Source organism: Perissodus microlepis, chromosome 1 (genome assembly GCF_051167445.1).
Source record: "Perissodus microlepis isolate ML-2025 ecotype Zambia chromosome 1, ASM5116744v1, whole genome shotgun sequence".
Lineage (NCBI taxonomy): Eukaryota > Metazoa > Chordata > Actinopteri > Cichliformes > Cichlidae > Perissodus > Perissodus microlepis.
The window spans coordinates 37,494,061-37,515,436 of record NC_140461.1 but is presented as its reverse complement, the minus strand read 5'-3'; the positions used below and the strand labels follow the sequence as shown (position 1 = coordinate 37,515,436).

The window sequence follows — 21,376 nt, the reverse complement described above, 5'->3', positions numbered from 1 at the left end:
TTTTGAAATATGGGGAAAGCCAAAAACTGCGCTTCCTCCACTTCCGTAACATTGATTCATTAATGTTGAATTGTCTTGCAGCTGTTCTATTCCCATGTTGTTGCAGTGTATTAATAACTAACCTCGTATTGTGGATGAATAATCGCAGTTCTCCTGACTGAAGTTTGGTCCGTGTATAGCATCCTGCTATGCGATTGCATTTGTCCCTGACCACCAGAATCCCTCACGTTAACTTTTATCGAGTGGAAAAAAAGTTGGCGTTCATCCTCCAGCTTCACTGTTTACAGGGAATACAGAATTATTAGGCAAATGAGTATTTTGTCCACTTCATCCTCTTCATGCATGTTGTCTTACTCCAAGCTGTATATGCTCGAAAGCCTACTACCAATTAAGCATATTAGGTGATGTGCATCGCTGTAATGAGAAGGGGTGTGGTCTAATGACATCAACACCCTATATCAGGTGTGCATAATTATTAGGCAACGTCCTTTCCTTTGGCAAAATGGGTCAAAAGAAGGACTTGACAGGCTCAGAAAAGTCAAAAATAGTGAGATATCTTGCAGAGGGATGCAGCAGTCTCAAAATTGCAAAGCTTCTGAAGCGTGATCATCGAACAATCAAGCGTTTCATTCAAAATAGTCAACAGGGTCGCAAGAAGCGTGTGGAAAAACCAAGGCGCAAAATAACTGCCCATGAACTGAGAAAAGTCAAGCGTGCAGCTGCCAAGATGCCACTTGCCACCAGTTTGGCCATATTTCAGAGCTGCAACATCACTGGAGTGCCCAAAAGCACAAGGTGTGCAATACTCAGAGACATGGCCAAGGTAAGAAAGGCTGAAAGACAACCACCACTGAACAAGACACACAAGCTGAAACGTCAAGACTGGGCCAAGAAATATCTCAAGACTGATTTTTCTAAGGTTTTATGGACTGATGAAATGAGAGTGAGTCTTGATGGGCCAGATGGATGGGCCCGTGGCTGGATTGGTAAAGGGCAGAGAGCTCCAGTCCGACTCAGACGCCAGCAAGGTGGAGGTGGAGTACTGGTTTGGGCTGGTATCATCAAAGATGAGCTTGTGGGGCCTTTTCGGGTTGAGGATGGAGTCAAGCTCAACTCCCAGTCCTACTGCCAGTTTCTGGAAGACACCTTCTTCAAGCAGTGGTACAGGAAGAATTCTGCATCCTTCAAGAAAAACATGATTTTCATGCAGGACAATGCTCCATCACACGCGTCCAAGTACTCCACAGCGTGGCTGGCAAGAAAGGGTATAAAAGAAGAAAAACTAATGACATGGCCTCCTTGTTCACCTGATCTGAACCCCATTGAGAACCTGTGGTCCATCATCAAATGTGAGATTTACAAGGAGGGAAAACAGTACACCTCTCTGAACAGTGTCTGGGAGGCTGTGGTTGCTGCTGCACGCAATGTTGATGGTGAACAGATCAAAACACTGACAGAATCCATGGATGGCAGGCTTTTGAGTGTCCTTGCAAAGAAAGGTGGCTATATTGGTCGCTGATTTGTTTTTGTTTTGTTTTTGAATGTCAGAAATGTATATTTGTGAATGTGGAGAGGTTATATTGGTTTCACTGGTAAAAATAAATAATTGAAATGGGTATATATTTGTTTTTTGTTAAGTTGCCTAATAATTATGCACAGTAATAGTCACCTGCACACACAGATATCCCCCTAAAATAGCTAAAACTAAAAACAAACTAAAAACTACTTCCAAAAACATTCAGCTTTGCTATTAATGAGTTTTTTGGGTTCATTGAGAACATGGTTGTTGTTCAATAATAAAATTATTCCTCAAAAATACAACTTGCCTAATAATTCTGCACTCCCTGTATGTTATGCTAACATAGCTGTGTCACTAGCAATCACGTAGCACAACATTATATACCAGGTAGTCCAACTTCAGTAACCCTGCAAACGCCACTGCTGTTTAGTTTTCTGTCTTCATTTATGTTGGAAGTGGTAGCAGAGCTGAACGTTTTAATTAGTTTCACAAATCTCTCAGTCAGAACATGGTATGAAATGTTTAGGTGTAAACTAGCGAGCTAACTTCCTGTTAACTTCTAACTCCGTTAAATTTAATAAAATCTGTTTTCATGGACGCCTGGATGTAAAACTTAATTGTTACACCCGATAAAGCAGCAACGCTGATGATTTAATTAAAGATGAAAGAATTTAGACCGTTTTTAACTCTTAGTGTTCGTTTGACTTTGGGACCTGAAGTGGACGGAGTTTTGGACCCAGATTACTCCGCGAAGCTTTTCACTACGGCAGCCGTAATGCTCTGATAATCCATCAAGCAGCGCGGTTTACCAAAGTTGTACTAAAACATTTTTTAACAGATTTCTGCAAGCAGAAATCGGTTCGAGGTCAGTAAGCACAACCAGAATTCATACATAAGGCACACTCTAGATTTTTGAGAAAATTAAAGTTTTAGTGTGCCTTATAGTGTGGAAAATACGTTATACAGAAGAAAAGAATATATCGTGATATATATCGTTACCGCACATGCTTCAAATTATATCGCGATATGAATATTAGGCCATATCGCCCAGCCCTAGTCCAGAGTCTGACTCCACTCCACCTGGTCGGGGTATTTCTGCGTGGAGTCTGCATGTTCTCCCCATGTTTGTGGGTTCTCTCTGGGTACTCTGGCTTTCTCACACAGTCCAACGACATGCAGTTAGTTAGGTTAATTGTTGATTCTACAATGCCCATAGGTGTGAATGGTTTTCTGTCTCTCTGCATTAGCCCTACGTCTGACTGGCGACCTGTCCAGGGTGCACCCCGCCTCTCACCCTATGGTAGCTGGAATAGGCTCCAGCCCCCCCACTTAACCCCACCGTGACCCTGATAAGGATAACCAGAAGAGAATGGATGGATGAAGGCAATAAACTATATTTTTTAGGGTGCCTCTATTGTGAGGCAAGCAGCAGCAAAACACCAGACAATAGATACACTATTAAGTTAGATACAACATGAAGGGTGGAGGTGGGCTGACTATAGGTAGTAAAGTGGCTTGCAGAAGTGCAGTAACTGTGGCCAGGCTTAAGCAGCTGAAATAGCAGACTGAATGTGCAACTGTCCGGTTGGATGAGTGAAAAGTATCAAGATGGCACCGAGATCAGCTGATCTATCAAGACTGCAGTTCAGCTGAACGTCAGGTCCTGCTTGATTTACCACTTTGATTTACAAGGAAATGCAAAATTCTATAATTCTGTATATTTTTGACCATTCCACTTGTAAAAGTAGACCTTGTAAAATATCAATGCACAAACATTCTTAATATTGTTTTCTCTAACAGGGACGAACACTCGAATCTCTGCTGCTGTGAATCAGGTTATACTTCATGTACTTTAATGCTATCCCTGGAAACATAAACAACCAAGCTTTGATTTTCCAGAAACCAAAGCCTCTGCAAGGGTAGCTGGGTTATTAGATTTCTATTCAAGATAAACTCAGTAAGAATGCCTGCTGCACGGCAATGAAGAAGCCCTCCTTTTTTTAAGAGGAAGAAATGGTGAGGGCTGCCTGTGCTAGTTCACTGAACAACTGACAGTTGTGTGCTGTGCTGCAGTCCTCTGAGATGCAGAGGCAGGGCTCTGACAGGACAAGTGTGCACGCACACGCACACACACGCACGCACACACGCACACACACACCTGGAGGTACAGGAAGTCACATGCATTTGCATGTTACGCTGGTCATACAGACCTTCCCTTGGCTCAGAGTTGTGTCTTATATAAGCTTATAAATACTTTACTTAATTTACCTCCACTGTATACACACAATTACTGACACAGAGGAACAAACAGAAGGCAGAAATCTACAGAGTGGAGAGAACTTTACATAAATTATGTAAGAAAGTCTTTAATGTGTCTATTTCATATATACATGTGACAATTCCCAATAATTTATTACATGTCTCCAAAAAATACTTTTGTTTAATAAGTTACTGTCCACGAATGAATTGCCAACATCAAAAACTGCCATTTAAAGCTCAATGTATCATGTAATAGCAAACTAATACAAGTATACTAGAGCCACACTGTGGCCAATAATAATGCACATTTTTAGATAGAAAAAATTCTGATATATATGCTTGACACTGCACAACCATCTGTTCAACAGAGAGTGTACTTTTCTACATATGCTGCAGACAGGATGGTTTGAACAAGAGAGCTGGGTCACTTCCTTCACCACTTCCCCACACTGGGTGGCATGAAGTGAGCACTCTTTTCTATAACCAAAGCAAATGGAGTAAAAAACTCTGAATCTGTGTCGTGGATTTTTATTTAAAAAAAAGAACCTTGTGACGGAGATTTTCTGACCAGAAGAGAAGACACTTGAAACTGAATGTTCCCATAAAATACGATGATAGTCATTAGGAAATATCATCATCATTATTACAAAGTCCTAAACTGTTTGAAAGACTAGAAAAACAAGTTAAATTCTTTAATCATACACTTTCCCTCTTTTTTGAAATGTGCTTCCACAGATCATCAACTCAGCATTAGGTAATTAGGAAATGCACTTAGAATTTAAATCCTATTTAAATCCAACAAACTCTGTCAGTTTTTGATAGTTTCAGTTTAAGAAGACAATGCATCTCATGGCTAAACTTCAATGTACAACCTAAAGTTTTGTGATAACAAAACTTTGGCTGGTACGTATTTCACAGTAAACGTCCGCTGTAGCACACGTATGGCTCCAAAAACCTCCATTAGGCTTCGAATGCTCCCTCGAGATCCTGCTTTGTCCACTTGCCAACCATCAATTTCATCATACACCTTAAGGTTGAGGACAGGAAATGTCAACGTATTCAAACTGACCCAAAAGTCACATGAAGCATCAGAAATGATGACAAGACCCAGACTAAGCAGCAGGCTTTGTGCATCACATTTAAGCCTGGTCTGAAGGTATTAGGTCAGGTTCATGACCAGGAGCATTTTTGTTGATATTGTTAACATTCATGGGGCAGTGCTCTGTAAATCTGTGAGAAACTTACTTTCAAGGATAGTTCAGCTGTAACGCCCAAGAGCATCCTGGCCATTCTAACTTAATTATCCCTCATTACTTGTTCTATTTGCTATATTTATCTTGTTAATAATTTGACTTCTTAAATCTGGATACTGTACCTACTGTGAAAAAGAAAGCCTCAGTTCAGAAGTACTTGTCTCCCTGGTATAACTCTCAAACGCGCACCTTAAAGCAGATAACTCTTAAGCTGAAGAGGAAATGGCAACTCACAGATTCAGAAGATCAGCTATCATGGAAAAGTTGTTTGCTGCTATAAAAAAAGAGCTTCCCCCAATTCCCTGTTTTTAGTTTATGTAGCCTATGTTCACCCCTATATAGTTAGCTCTGAAGGCTGAAGCAAAGATTTTTAAAATGGACACTCACAGGATATATTCACTGTTTCTCGAACCTTTGCTTTGGGAAAGAGATGTTACAGAAAATTAATTTTAGTTAAATTTCAATGTTATTTATACAGCGCCAAATCACAACAACAGTCACCCTAAGGCGGTTTATACTGTAAGGTCAACCCTACAATAATACAGACAGAAAAACCCAACAATCATATGACCCCCTATGAGCAAACACTTTGGTGACAGTGGGAAGGAAAAACTCCCTTTTAACAGGAAGAAACCTCCAGCAGAAACAGGCTCAGGGAGGGGCGGGGCCATCTGCTGTGATTGGTTGGGGTGAGAGAAGGAAGACAGGATAAAGACATGCTGTGGAAGAGAGACAGAGGTTAATAACAAGTATGATTCAATGCAGAGAGGTCTGTTAACACATGAAGAAGAAATACTCATGGGAATTCAGCTGACCCTGAATCCTCCCTTAGTTATGCTGCAATACAGGGGCTTGCAAAAGTATTTGGCCCCCTTGAACTTTTCCACATTTTGTCACATTACAGCCACAAACATGAATCAATTCTATTGGAATTCCACGTGAAAGACCAACACAAAGTGGTGCACACGTGAGAAGTAGAACGAAAATCATACATGATTCCAAACATTTTTTACAAATAAATAACTGCAAAGTGGAGGCGCCCTGATCAGATGCCTTTTGCCTGGCTCCTTTCCTACAGAGGGAGTCTCCTCCCAGCTCCCAACTCCCTCTGGATGACTGGGCTTGTCATTCTGTTTCTAAAACCTTTTCATTTCCATCCACATTACCGGACAGGGAGCAAGTGGGAGAGTCCATACAGATGTCTGCATGCTTGTTTTTTGTTACTGGTCCGGTACCTAACTCCTTCACTTGTGGCAATGACTCTCCCAAAACCAGAAAGAGCAATCTACCATTTTCCAGCAACCATGGCTTCAGGCTCTCATCCTCGCAACTTGTCGTATAACTGGAAAACTTCAAACATCAGCTTGCTGTTGAAGACTATGTTTTCTTGAAGTCAACAGAACCAAGTCATCTGCAAAAAGCAGGAATACTATTCCCAAAACAAATGCCCTGCTTGCCCTGAGTACGGAACGAGCAACTCCTACAAATACATATGCACTATAGTGCTTTAGAAAATCCAGACTTTGTTCTTTGTAACAGTAGAACAGGGTTCTGCACTGGTGCAAACTATTAGTGAATCTGCCCTTAATTGCAGCAAACATCCCTCACCTTCCTTTGCTTTGAATGAAGGTTTCCCTCATTTTCTCTCTCTCACTCAGACAAAGTCAACTAGCTGCACTGACATGAAGTGCAGACAGCCGAAGCAACGCAGTTATTGATGGGGACTACGACAAGCACCCACTTTAACACATTTAGACAGATGACTTGAGTGTTTGTGTACAAGTGCACAAAATGCACGCAAGCATCATCATGCCAGGCTGCTAACGGCAATAAAAGATTGATGCTCAGCCAAGCCTTAAATCATGCCTACAAGAGGATATGCATTCTGCTAATGTGGGGTAGACAGAAACAGCACACTTGTGCATTCTTGCGTAAACAAGAATTGAATTTAGCATCGAAAGCAATGGCCAGGTATTTGGAAAATAAATTGCAGGATAATAAAAAAGGCATCAGCCCACAGTGTCCACATGCAAAAGCCTGTTGTTACTACTTTAACACATTCCTCTGTTTTTCCATCTTTGCATGCCTCTGAGTCACTGCTACTGTCATTCAACCCATGAATTTAAAATCAACATGCACCATCCTCGAGAGAATTCCACTAAAAATGTGTTTAAAGACAGAAAAGTGGTTTCACAGCCCCAATGCTTCATGATTTTCCTCCCTCACATGTAGCAGAAATGTGAGCATGGAGAGTTCACCTGTCAGGCAAACATGCCAGAGACATCCCTTCACTGGAAATCTGTTTAGCAGCTCAATATTGCTGGTCATCTGTTGGGACTGTAATGGGATTAGATACAACAGCCAACAGGCTACCATGGTAACTGCATCACCATGTCATAACTGCTACAAGACAGCGCATTTGCTGTTAGCTTTTAATCACATATATCCCAGTTTATTTCCATTTTAACAACAGCATCACCCCCTTTTTGGGAAATGGCTTTATTTATAAAGTATATTTCAGCACCACACAACATTGTTCGCATATTAAGAGCATGCTTCTGTACTAAATTGTCATTATGAAACAAAACATATGAAAATGGGAGACTTCAAAGTGCTGAGCAATCAGGAAAGATTGGGATAATATCTATCTGTCAGAACATCATCAACTTTCCTCTGAACTCCCAAACACAGTGATCTTAAAAGGATGCAACACAGTAGCAAACATGAACCAGCATGAATTTTGTGAAATATGTTTCTGGGAATAAGACAGTCTTGTGCTTCGTTGTGCAAATAAACATGATTTAAGGGCTGTGGGTTGGAGATGGCAGTGCTACACTAAAACAGCAAAACAGTAAAACAGTGACTGGAATCAGTGCAGTAATATTCTGCACACACTCATTATAGAATATGAGCTGTGGTTGGCTAACTAGCTAGAGGCTGTACAGCTGTGAACGTGTCAAACATTTTCAAGCCCGCTGACGCATTTTGTAAAGACACTGATGCTGCTGACACGTCGGCAGCTTTGACTTTGGACCTTCTGAAACAGACTGATGAGATGATTAAAGAGGTCGCAAGAACATTTGGAGATAAAATTAATAACAGACAAGTGGAGACTGAGCTGAAGTCACATTGAGCTTCAGACACAGAGAGTCTGCTCTCTTCATTTGATGCTCCATTTAGCAGAAAGGCAGAATAAAGCAATCCCCAGTGCAGTGCTGCTTACAGACACACGGCCGTTATGGATTCGTAAAAGAACGGAATAAAAAAAGCTCGCTCAAAATAGAAGATGTGCCACTCTGATGTGATACGTACAAGCTGAGATTCCTACAGTAGTATTCAGAGTATGAGATTTGCACTAGTATGTCAGAAATCCATAATGACTCTGAAGCATTTCGGTGAGGAGCCTTGCTCACATTAGTGAAACACCCAGCCGCACTAAAGATTATTCAAAGTCATTTTGATAAACACAAATCCTTACTAGTGGATGATAACCCCAAGAGATCAGATACTGCAGCTGCTTACACAACACAGTGTCATTTGTGCAGACTACACAGAAACCAAGATGAGTAAAGTGAGACGGAGACTCCCGATCTTAGATTTCTCTGAAAATGTTTCAACTAAATCTGTCAGGTACAAAACAAATCAACCAATCGATGACATTTTACCACTTTCATTGAATTCACTTAGCAACAGTTTAACATCTGTTACTAGGCAGCAAATCAAACAGCGGGGTCGAAGTTATCAATCATCACAAATTACAGCCACAACAACAAACCTTGTTACAAATATATATATATATATATATATATATATATATATATATATATATATATATATATATATATATATATATATATATATTAGGGGTGCAACAATACTCATATTGATATTGAACCGGAGTAGTCGAACGCAGATTCACTGAGCGCAGGGCAAGCTAGCGAGACAGAAGTTAAGCTCTCCTTGCAACATGGCAAATTGAACCTCCCCCACCCTCATTCAGATCTGGCGTTTGGAACTATTTTGGTTTTCATGTGATATATGACCCTGAAGGTAAGCGCGTCATGGACAAAAGTAAAACAGTATGTTGGATGTGCCACGCAATGCTCAATCACATGGGTGGGAACTAGTGTGTTAGCGCAGTTAGCTCGTTAACGTGTTGGCCGTCCAGCCCCATGCACGGGGCGAGCCGCGGTAGCTCGTTAACGGAGATTTGCCGTGTTGTGGCGTTAACGTTATTTCAACGAGATTAACGCTGACAGCACTAGTGGGAACACAACGAATATGACTGCACATTTACGCCGACATCATCCTAGTGCAAAGACAAGTGGAAGCAGACAAAAACAACAAGCACGCATGCTACAAACTTTACCCGAGTCATTTAGACAGCCGTTAGCACAGGATTCTCCTTATGGGGACCTGATATGTTTAATATGCTGCTGAGAATATAGCCCAGAAGAAGCGTATAGTATAGCTTTTATTTTATAAAGAGCCATTTCTCTGTAATAAACTCTCTTTTCCAAAGATGAGGGATTCCTCAATCAGATAGATTTATTTTTTATTACTTTGTTGTTTCAGCAACATTAAATTTAAAAACTGTACTTTTGAGTTAAAATATATATTTATAATTTTAATAAATGACAAACTAAAAAAAGCATGAACATTTTTTTTTGTATTGAAAAAATATCGAACCGTGACACCAAAGTATCGAATCGAACCGTGAATTTTGTGTATTGTTGCACCCCTTATATATATATATATATATAACTGACCTAATCTTCAGTTGTATTAATAAAAACACAATATTTTGCAGTCAGTCCTAAGCAAACTGCTACTCAACATGTCTTTCATCAGTATTAATTAGGGCTGCCACAAACGATTATTCTGATAGTCGACTAGCCACCGATTATTTTTGCGATTAGTCGACTAATCAGATCATCATCCATTGGACGTAAAACGTACAGCTTATTGCACCAGCAGCATCTGCTCTTATATAACTATCATTAGCTTACAGCTTTAAGTGTTTAAGGTATGTGCTAACTAAAGACAAGATGATAGTTTATTAAATTTTAATGAAATTTGCAGATTGTTTCGGTGAAGTTTAATAAACTCCTTGCTATCTAAAATATAACGGGACACCGGAGTAAATTCTCGAGCATCTCACACTTCTGATAATCAGTTGTCTGCTTGACGTTTATTCAGCTGTGTAAAAACTATAACTTTAATCTGTCAGTCTGCCCCAGGGCAGCTGTGGCTACAACTGTAGCTTGCCTTCACCAGTGTATGAATGTGAGAGTGAATGAATAGTGGAATTGTAAAGCGCTTTCAGGGGTCCCGAAAAGCGCTATATAAATGCAATCCATTATTATTATTATTATTATTATTAATCTCAGCCAAACCGATTTACTCAGGAACAAATAAAATACTAAAAAAAAGCCAAACAATAACATTTTTAAGTTATCTAAGTGACTTATATATATTTAACCTGAGTAGCGAAAGACGGTGGTGGGTTTGAAAACGATTTTCCCGGAGTCCGGTGTTCTCACGGCTCTAGCGAGCCTTGCCCCCGGCTAACTATCGAGCTAGTGGGTAACAGACGTCTCTGAAAACGTCGGAGCGCTTTTGAAAATATGTGGTGTCTTGATAAACTGAGCAGATATTTGAGGTTTACACAGCTACATTCTCGCCTGAAAATATGTTAAACGTTTATTTTGTGACCCAGAAAGAATAATAAGAGTAATATTAAAACTAACTAGCTGCCGCCATTGTTGTAAACTGAGCTGGGCCGCGCTATGAATTCTGGGACGCAGCTTCTTCTTCTTCGGGGTTTAACGGCAGCTGGCATCCTTGTACATGCAGTGCTGCCATCTTCTGTTTCAGTCCATTATTACACTCTTAAATCCTACTACTTATTCCTGCGTCTTTTGTGATCTTACAAAGCTTCAAACGACGCATCGACTATTAAATCAGTCGTCGACGATTTTGATAGTCGACGTAATCGTGACTAGTCGACTAATCGTGGCAGCCCTAGTATTAATGTTTCCAGAGAAGCAGAGCTGTCAAATCTGGCTTTAAGACAATGTCCAGTGTGATGCATTCTTCAAATTCTTCTGCAAATTATTTCTCCTACAGGTAAAAACAGCTGTCAGCCTCGAGTAACATTTACCTTTGGCTCACTTGGTTCCCTGTAGCTCTGTGTGTCCGATACTCCTGAGCCAGAACATTAAAGCTGCACAAGCAGACATGAAGCAAAATCAATCTTATTTTTTTTAAGTGAAAAACTTCCAAACAGCAGTCACAGTTACTATTGTTGGTCAGAAGTCAGTTGGAGGCATCTCTGCTCTCTTTTCTTCATCCTCATCTGTCATTACTGTTGTGAACTGTAACAACAGAGCTCCTCTCAGCTGTTAATACACAACACAGATGTGCAACATGCATTACGACATGCTAGCGTGTCTCAGCACGATGTTCACCAATTTAATTTTACAACTTTACAGTTATTAGCACAAACAGCACAAATTACTGCATGCCATGATTTTCTGACAGCGCATTAGAGTGGTGGAAATAGATCTAAGTTTTCTCACAAAGAAATGAATCAGTTTATCAATTACATACACTCCTGTTTTCCACTTGTTATGCGTATAAAGCACAGCTATCCACAGTTGCAATTTCTTCCATTCCAATCTCTCAACCACTTGTAGACCTGCATCAGGCTGGAATAGGCTACAAGACCATCAGCAAAAAGCTGGAAGTAGTTAAAACTGTACTTAAAAAGCCATGTCTTTACCCAGCTGTCTTAGCTAATTACAGGCCAATCTCCAACCTTCCTTTCATATCAAACATCCCTGAAAGAGTAGTTGTCAAACAGCTAACAGATCATCTGCAGAGGAATGGCTTATTTGAAGAGTTTCAGTCAGGTTTCAGAGCTCATCACAGCACAGAAACAGCTTTAGTGAAGGTTACAAATGATCTTCTTATGGCCTCTGACAGTGGACTCATCTCTGCGCTTGTCCTGCTAGACCTCAGTGCAGCGTTCGATACTGTCGACCATAATATCCTATTAGAGCGATTAGAACATGCTGTAGGTATTACAGGTACTGTGCTGCAGTGGTTTGTATCATATCTATCTAATAGACTCCAATTTGTGCATGTAAATGGAGAGTCCTCTTCACACACTGAGGTTAATTATGGAGTTCCACAGGGTTCAGTGCTAGGACCAATTCTGTTTACATTATACATGCTTCCCTTAGGCAGCAGCATCAGAAGGCATAGCATACATTTTCACTGCTGATGATACCCAACTTTCTCTAAGCTAGATAACACACACCAATTAGGCAGGAATGTCTTAAAGGCATAAAGACCACAATGACCTCTAATTTTCAGGCTTGACTTTGACCTTCAGTAACACTGTGAGGAATCTTGGAGTCCTTTCTGACCAGGACATGTCCTTCAACGCACATATTAAACAAATATGTAGGACTGCTTTCTTTCATTTGAGCAGTATCTCTTAAATGAGAAGCATCCTGTCACTGAGTGATGCTGAAAAACTAGTTCATGCATTTATTACTTCTAGGCTCAATTGTGGTAATTCGTTATTATCAGGATGTCGTAAAAACTCCCTGAATGCTTTAATTAAAGTACTGAGAGAGAGAGAGCATATTCTCCTAAACTGGCTTCTCTTCATTGGGTCCATATTAAACCAATGACCTGAGGTCAGGTGGTCAAATGAAACCAAAATCGATTTCTTTGGCATAAAAGAACACCATCCCCACAGTCACGTGTGGAGGTGGAAACATCATGCTTTGGGGCTGTTTTACTGCTAACTACAAGAAACTTCTTACATCTGTGCTCACCAACAAGGTTTTCTCCACCAAGTGCTAAGTCATGTTTTGCTTGAGACCAAATATTTTACTCAGTGACTTGCAAATCATGTTATAACCTTCATGTTTCTTTTGTTTGTTTGTTTTTGATATTCTGCCACTTGCCATTAAAATTAAGCTGGTTTTAATTTCTCTGCTAGCGAGCAAACCTACAAATACAGCAGGGATCAAATAATTGTTTTGCTAAAATACATTTACCGACTGCTTCAGTAGCCACACCTGTTCACCTGCTCATTACCCAAATATGAAATGGACCAATCACATGGGAGCAATGTATGTGTTTATGGATCTAGACATGGTCAAGTCAACTTGCTGAAGTTCAAACTGAGCACCAAAACAGGGAAGAAATGAGATTTAAGTGACTTTGAACATGTCAAGTAGGGCTGCCACGATTAGTCGACTAGTCACGATTACGCCGACTATCAAAGTCGTCGACGACTGATTTAATAGTCGACGCGTCGTTTGAAGCTTTGTAAGATCACAAAAGACGCAGGAATAAGTAGTAGGATTTAAGAGTGTAATAACGGACTGAAACAGAAGATGGCAGCACTGCATGTACAAGGATGCCAGCTGCCGTTAAACCCCGAAGAAGAAGAAGAAGAAGCTGTGTCCCAGAAGCAGCAGCTTATTATTCTTTCTGGGTCACAAAATAAACGTTTAACATATTTTCAGGCGAGAATGTAGCTGTGTAAACCTCAAATATCTGCTCAGTTTATCAAGACACCAAATATTTTCAAAAGCGCTCCGACGTTTTCGGAGACGTCTGTTACCCACTAGCTCGATAGCTAGCTGGGAGCAAGGCTCACTAGAGCCGTGAGAACACCGGACTCCCGGCAAATCGTTTTCAAACCCACCGCCGTCTTTCGCTACTCAGCTTAAATATATATAAGTCACTTAGATAACTTCAAAATGTTAGTGTTTGCCTTTTTTTTCAGTATTTTATTTGTTCCTGAGTAAATCGGTTTGGCTGAGATTAAAGTTATAGTTTTTACACAGCTGAATAAACGTCAAGCAGACAACTGATCATCAGAAGTGTGAGATGCTCGAGAATATACCCCGGTGTCTTGTTATATTTTAGATAGCAAGGAGTTTATTAAACCGAAACAATCTGCAAATTTCATTAAAGTTTAATAAACTATCATCTTGTCTGTAAGAGCCAATTAAAGGTTTATTTTATTGGTACTGGTAAAATAATTAGAGGAGAAATATATATGTTTGATGTTTAGAATATAATTTCTAGTTGATTTCAAAATACTGTTTGTTAAAGGTATAGAATATAGAAGTGCGACATTCTAATGCGCTTTTTAGTATTTTGGGCTTCCGGCACACTGTAATTACATAGTTGGGGAGTCGGATAAGCTGGAAGCAACACAGTTTTTTGACCGAGTCTTGCCATGTAAATTAAAAGTTTCAATAAACATATTTTTTGCAAGAAAAATACCTGGACTTGCTCGTGTTTCAAATGCATGTTGCCGGACTGACTCCTAAAGGTGGTACGGAAGAGTGAAATAGAGATGGAGTGCCGCCACTACATTGTCTTTATTTTTAGTTAGCACATACCTTAAACACTTAAAGCTGTAAGCTAATGATAGTTATATAAGAGCAGATGCTGCTGGTGCAATAAGCTGTACGTTGTACGTCCAATGGACGCATGACCTGATTAGTCGACTAATCGCAGAAATAATCGGTGACTAGTCGACTATCAAAATAATCGTTTGTGGCAGCCCTAATGTCAAGGTTACTGGAGTCAGATGGGCTGGTCTGAATATTTCAGAAACTACTGAGTTACTGGTATTTTCCCACATAACCATCTTTATGGTTTACACAGTGTACAGAGATGGCAGAGGAGAACAGCCTGACTTCTTTGAGCTAAAAGGAAGGCGCCGGTAATTCAAATAAAACCTCGTTACAACTAAAGTATTCAGACGTGCATCACTAAACACACAACACATTGAAGCTTAAAGCAAAAAAAGACCACACCAGGTCCCAATCCTTTCAGCTAGAACAGGAAACAGAGGCTACAGCTTGAACAACATCAACAAATTGTAGCATGTAGCATTTTTAAAACAATAACAGGATCTGCTGGATTTTCATATTTGAAGTTAACATTTTTTGTTTGTTTTTTGTTACATGGAAAATTGCTCAGTGGGATTCTGGTGAATGGTTGAAATTGGGCTGAATTCATCTCTCTGTTATGCCCTAAAACCACCACATTTCACTTTTCAACCAAAGACAGGAATATTTCTTAAAGGGACATAAATGTCTGGTGTGTTGAGGGTAGTGGAAGAAAAAGCCTAACCCTGTACTGGAAGTCAAATCAAATGAAATGCATTTCCATATCATATTTGAGTGCTTGATACAGTTCTGGGACAGGCAATCCAGTCAGCAACATGTGTAAATATCAACTCGATAGGGTCACTATAGACCTAATCAAAGCTAACCTGGTGTTTTTAAAGTTGGTGAAAAATGCTCTGACAACTCGCAGTAATATCACACCTTATGGAGGACAAACAGATACTGTTTCATGTTATACATCATGCACCAGGCTCTTAATCAGGCCAAATATACTCTCAGTGACCCTCTGCATCTGTTACAACCCCAAGTGCAGGAATATAATGATGCATCGTACAGCTGCTGACTTGCACCACAGACAAGGGAGAAAAAACTTAAACAGTGTAACAATTCAAAATATTGTTTCCAAACAAATCCCAACAAAAAAAGACCCAACACATGAATGTCTGTGCTGGCTGCTTCAAGCAACACTTCTAAACTGATACATGCAGTTAATGTTGTCTGTATATTTTATATTTCATCAAGGATTGCACAAAGCAAACATGTTGTGGATTCACATGCTGGCATCAGTCCCGTGTCATTCAGGCGTGGCTCAGTGGCACTAAACAGGAAGGACAGGCCTTAAGACTCACTCAGTGCTCTGTTAATCCCATGACAATGTCTACACTCACCAGACGACAAAATGTTTCACTCCATAAGTCACCATCCCAATCAAAAGTGGCAGGAGTCAGCTGTCGGTCTAATTGCATGCAAACTGATGATTTCACAGTAAAGTGGCTCCCAAACACTTTCAAACAGAGTGAGGTCTTATTGAAAACGTCTGCACGATCAAGCCAAATTTTCATTCAGAAGAGTTTGCTGAATAAGCCCAGTCACATGAGGGGACAAAAAGATGAATGCAGCACATGCTGTACACGCTTTGCTTATTCACACATAAACACAGCGAGCTCTGAGTGTACGCAAACCCTTTTATAAGAAGGGTAGCATGTCCCACTGCCAACATGACAAGTAACCAGGAGCACTGAGGTAAAATGCACCAAAAACCACACAACAAAACCAACATTTTCAACCCGTGTTACTAAGCAAAACTCCACTTTTATGAAACTCGTCCAGAAACTTCAGCTCCATGAATGTGTCTGACCAACGCTCGGTCACAGACTTGCATACGCAGGAACAGCAAAATGATTTAATAATTGCAGCAGCTCTTACTTCGATGAGGAAGTCCCCCGTCCTAAGTCCTGCTTGCCATGCCACTCCTCCCTCATCCACAGACTCCAGGTACTGCAGGGCTGGAAAGGCAGGTGTGGGAGTAAACTCCTCAATGGGCGTATCCGCTGGACATCAAAGAGAAAAGAGCGTGGTCCCATAAAATAAGGCACAATGCAAGAAAGCAGTTTTAAAAAGGGACAAGATCTAAACAAACAGGTATATGTTAACACAATGACACAATGAATCTAAGACGTAAAACCTTTTTAAAACCTGACTTTAAAATGTCCGTTAATTCTCTGTGCACGGGCAGATTAACCCTAGCGTAGTATAAAAACCTGTAAAACATTTAAACTGAATGTAACCCATTTGTTACATTCAGTTCTGCAAGCTACAAAATACACAGCAGCAGATGAACAACCACACAGTCTATCAGAGTGTTTAATTTGCCCTGTTAATACTGTCATGGTTTGACTAGAGGGTTAGCAATAATTGGTATGATTAAAGCATGAATGCTCCCATGGCAGAATTAAAAGGGGGATTTTAGCTTCACCCAACGTTCACGTGTGCCCAAAGTTACTTCCTGGCTACCATGAGCTGGACCCAGAGTCTTAGCTTTTTACATATTCATTACAAACGGGTTTGTATATGTCAGCTAAGGATTTAAAATTCTTTTAAGACCATGAAGCAGCAAAACTGACAGTTTGATGGACTTTAAAACAGTTTTACCCAGAGAATTAACTCAGTTCAGGTTTATTTATACAGTGACAAATCATAACAACAGTTGCCCCCGCCTTACACTGTGAGACCCTACAATAACAATCAGATGACTCCCCCTATGAGCTAGCACCTGGCGACAGTGGGAAGGAAAAACTGCCTTGCATGTAGGCATTTGTCCTGCTTTGCAGCCTGCTTGAGCTCAGCATAGTAGCATGTGAACCACTTTTACCAGCTGCAACAGTTTAAAATGACTCTCCATTTCACTGCACAGCTCAGGAGCAGTTCTTGCTCTGCCCTGGAGGTCTGCTGTGACCTCGATTATTATCACCAGCTGCAGTCCATAGCAGTGGAGGGGGGCGAGAAACGTTCTTGAAAGGCAGGTGAATGACATCAAGGACCAGCACAATAGCGACTCGGTCAGCCTGCCGGTAGGGAAGCAGGAGTCAGGAAGCTAGATGGTTAGTAGTGGCTGAACAAAGTACGAATAAGGAGATTATTCCGTGCTAAAGCTTTTGTGTCATTCTCTCAGGCTTATGATAAGAAAGCAACATAAAGCACAACATATACTACTATTAATATAGTCTGGCCATACTCCCCATGTCAAGTCTCTGTGTGAGCAAGACTTGTTCATTAATTTTAATAATAAAGCAAATTCGTAAAATTCTTTGTTTCTCAGGAATAAAGTGGCAAAAAATGCATCCCTCGTTTTAAGAAAAGTTTACCATCTCTCCTGTACTCTACTATCACTTTCATCACACGCAGCCGCGGCACACGCTCCCTCTGTGGCAGGAAGGGAGGTTAGAAAATACTGGACTGAGAGAAAGCAGCGGTGACAAGTGACGTTTCCTATAACTCACCCTGCACAGCACTTATGAGGGGATTTGCATGATTGTGATGACTGTGTTTCTTTAGGTGTCTGTCTGTGTGTGACACAGTGACAGAGGAGGACGAGAGACAGCGAGCGCAAGGGAGAGAGAAGAGAGAGGCTGAACTGCAGAGCACAAAAGAGGATGTGAGCTTATGTGACAGCTCGAGCATCAGCGCATGTTTGTGAGTTTGTGTATGCCTGTTCACCCCGTGCAGTGCAGGATAAGCTCGGCTGGGTCAGTTCCCCCGGGGTGATAGCAGTGTGTGTTAGGATGACTAGAACATTCCTCTTGTTTTTCAAGCCAAATCCCTCTTTCCTCTCCCTTCATGTCAGTCCCTCTCCTTTTTCTCCCCCTCTCTCTGTATGTGCCTTAAAAAAACATGAACATACTAAATTTACCTCTCGACAGTAACCATGGTGTAGACCAATGGAGCAGCGGCGCACAGTTGTAGAATGCAAACGTGGATTATGACATGGCGAGAATCGTCATAGAAACCGATGCAGCAGCTCAAACTGGCTATTTTTAGTGCCAATCTTACGGCCTGGTGAAACGGCAAACTGCATGGGTAGGCCACTCTTATCACAACAACTCCTGGTGTGGTGGAAACAGGTGAAGGATGGCGGACACAACAAAGACGGCTACACGCAGACTTACTTAACCAAAAAAAAGAATAAAAAAGGCCTTCAGTCTGATGTTGTTACAGATGTTGTTACAGATGTTCATAGACCTCTGCAGCATGCATGAAAAGACATTAAAATGTAGGCAGACTTATGTGCAATCACTCCTTATGTGCATTAAAGTTTCTATAAGTATATTTCTAGTGGAACTTATCTGCATGTTTTTGTAGTGTCACGCAGACACACGCCTCTGAGTGAGAAGGCTTAAACTTGAAATTTAAATGCAAATTGACATATATTGGTGAATAGTTTCATGAGGCATGTCAGTGTTGATGACTTCTAGTGTTGATACTTATAAGGAAGGATGACGGTTTGGGGAGAAAGGGAGAACAGATCCGAATAACAATCACAAAAAGTAGCTAAGTCGATAAATGCTCCTACCTTTTGCCCCACGCAGGACGAAGCCAAATCCCTCATTCTCCTTTTTCTGCAGCACCACCGTCTTCTCGTCCACCACGCAGTCACTGTGGAGGAGATGCCGAGCAGAGCGCCCGTTAGCACAACCCATCATCCGCAGCATGGCCACGGACGCCCTGCCCGAGTGGAGGTTCATACTGCTGGTGGAGCGCTAGTCCGGCCAGGGCAGGGCAGGGCAACCCTGACCCCACCCCACCACCACCACCACCACCGCTGCCTCCTCCTCCCTCCTCCTCTTGTCGGCCTCTGTCTCTATCAAACGGTATGACAGCGGCCCCGGGAGCCCGGCGACATCATCTCCGAGAAAAAAACAGCAGAAACACAAACCGGGGGTAGACGACGCACGAGAAGCGCCTCCCTGCCCTCTCCCCGCCGCAGTCGCTCCCTGTCCGCTTCTCCTGGTCGATGGCGCGGTTACCTCCGCTGCTGCTCCCGTTGCGCAGGAGGAGGAGGAGAAGGAGGAGGCTCTGACCCGGCGTGCGGGAGTGCTGCGCCGCCGAGGAGACGCGACATCAGGCTGGTGGTGATAGCCTCTAACGGCTCATCATGAGGCGGGAAGGAAGGCTGGAGCTGCCCGGGTTGGGAGGTGGAGGGAGCGAAAGCGAGAGAGAGAGAGAGAGACAGAGAGGGAGGGAGGGAGCCACGCTGTGGACGGAGAGATGTCTAGGTGTGCTGCGCGCTGCACCCGACAGGTTGGTGGGGAGGGAGGGGGGCAGCAGCAGTGAGGCGGTGACGGCGGACTCACTGATTGATGACCCAGCGGAGGTCGAGGATCGGATCAGTTTTATACAGCGCTTTATTAGAATCACATCTTAATTTAAAAACAACAACAGCGACTTAAGGGGACACCGGGAACAGTTTTTATAATCAGAGCAGTAACAAACACTGATGACTGAATGAATAAAGTTGAATGTTTGTTTGTTTGAAAGTCATTTGTCTAAGAGCTGCTCAGATCCTGATCTTTGTATGAAGTCAGTCTGAGTTAGTGGTGCAGTCCTGGGGAAAGGATTTGCTCCGAGATGTACTGGGACTACTTAAAAATCATTAAGATGTTTTATTTGTGCCTTTGTGTTCTTTCTGGCCACGGTTATAAACCATGAATGCCATTTTTGCCCAGTGTCTTTCTTATCTTTCACTGACTTCATTGAAACAAGTGAGACGTGAAGTTCTTTCGATGATGTTTTGGGCTTTTTCTTGACCTCCTGAATCAACATGAATGCACTTTGGTTGTAACTTTGGCCACTCCTGTTCCAGGTTTTCTCCATAGACGCCCTCCCTGTGGTTTGTTGGTCTTAAAGCTTTAGAAATGACTTTGTAACCATTTCTATCTGCATTGTTTCTTTAAATCTCTGCACCATGTGTTGCTTTTTGAGATCTTTTATTTAAGTGATTTCTTCAATCGACAGGTCTGGCAGTAATCAGACCTGAGTGTGGTTAGTAAAACTGAAATCATCATTCAGAAACTACATTTTGCAGATACTCAGGTCATCTTTGTCTGATATTAAAATCTATTTAATGTGTATACAAAAAGTAGAAACTCAGGAAGGCATAAATACTTTTTCACAGCACTGTACATCAAGTGAGTGAAGAAAGGTCTGGGATAATATTAAGCCTGTTTAAGCTAGCGCATTAATAAATACATTAAGAATGAATGTTTTAATGCAATATCTTTGCAAAATCATCAGAGTCTGGGGTATAATGACTGGTGTTGTTTACTGGTCACTAAAGACCCAGGTGTAATTCATAAGGGAAAGGATCTGTTGGTGCACATAGGTGGAATATTAGGCTAAACGGCACTACGTACTCATTTGTCAGTATAGTTATTTCCATTGACAGTTATGAATAAAAAGCTCTTTGTTTATTTTTTCTTTCTTTTTTCAAGGGGTGTATTAAAATGGTCTGCGGGCCAGTTATTGTTGATTGCCTGAACTATCCCCATACGGAATCAACCAAGAAAACAGATCATAAAATAGCATTTATTCAACACTTTTTGATCAAAACAAAAACTTATTATCTGGATTGCTAATGATGAACAAAACATATAAAATTAAATATAAGAAGATTCCCCTAAATCCTGTTATCTTATCCTTTTCTCATGTCAGTGCAATGATGTGTTTTGATTTTTGTTGTATTATTGGATCAAATTAGTTTCATATACTCTCCTATGATAAAAGGGAAAATTTCACATTCACTGCAGAATAACACAAATCTGAAGAAACTGCAGTTATGATCGCTGACTACAATTTAGTATAGAATTTGCAAAACAAGTATTATTATAGTGCTTTCC

The 21,376-nt window shown here is 41.1% G+C and overlaps 1 protein-coding gene across 4 annotated transcripts in view; it reads right to left on the bottom strand.

Moving 5' to 3' along the window:
- Positions 1 to 21,376, bottom strand: part of shank2b (SH3 and multiple ankyrin repeat domains 2b) — a 299,877-nt gene that overhangs the window by 54,811 nt on the left and 223,690 nt on the right. For all 4 annotated transcript variants that reach the window (XM_084920616.1, XM_084920699.1, XM_084920777.1 and 1 more), the window contains 2 exons: positions 19,054 to 19,136; positions 16,410 to 16,534 (listed from right to left, as the gene is read on the bottom strand). In XM_084920616.1, coding sequence (XP_084776742.1) covers positions 16,410 to 16,534; positions 19,054 to 19,136 — 208 coding nt within the window. The remainder of the gene's footprint in view (positions 1 to 16,409; positions 16,535 to 19,053; positions 19,137 to 21,376) is intronic.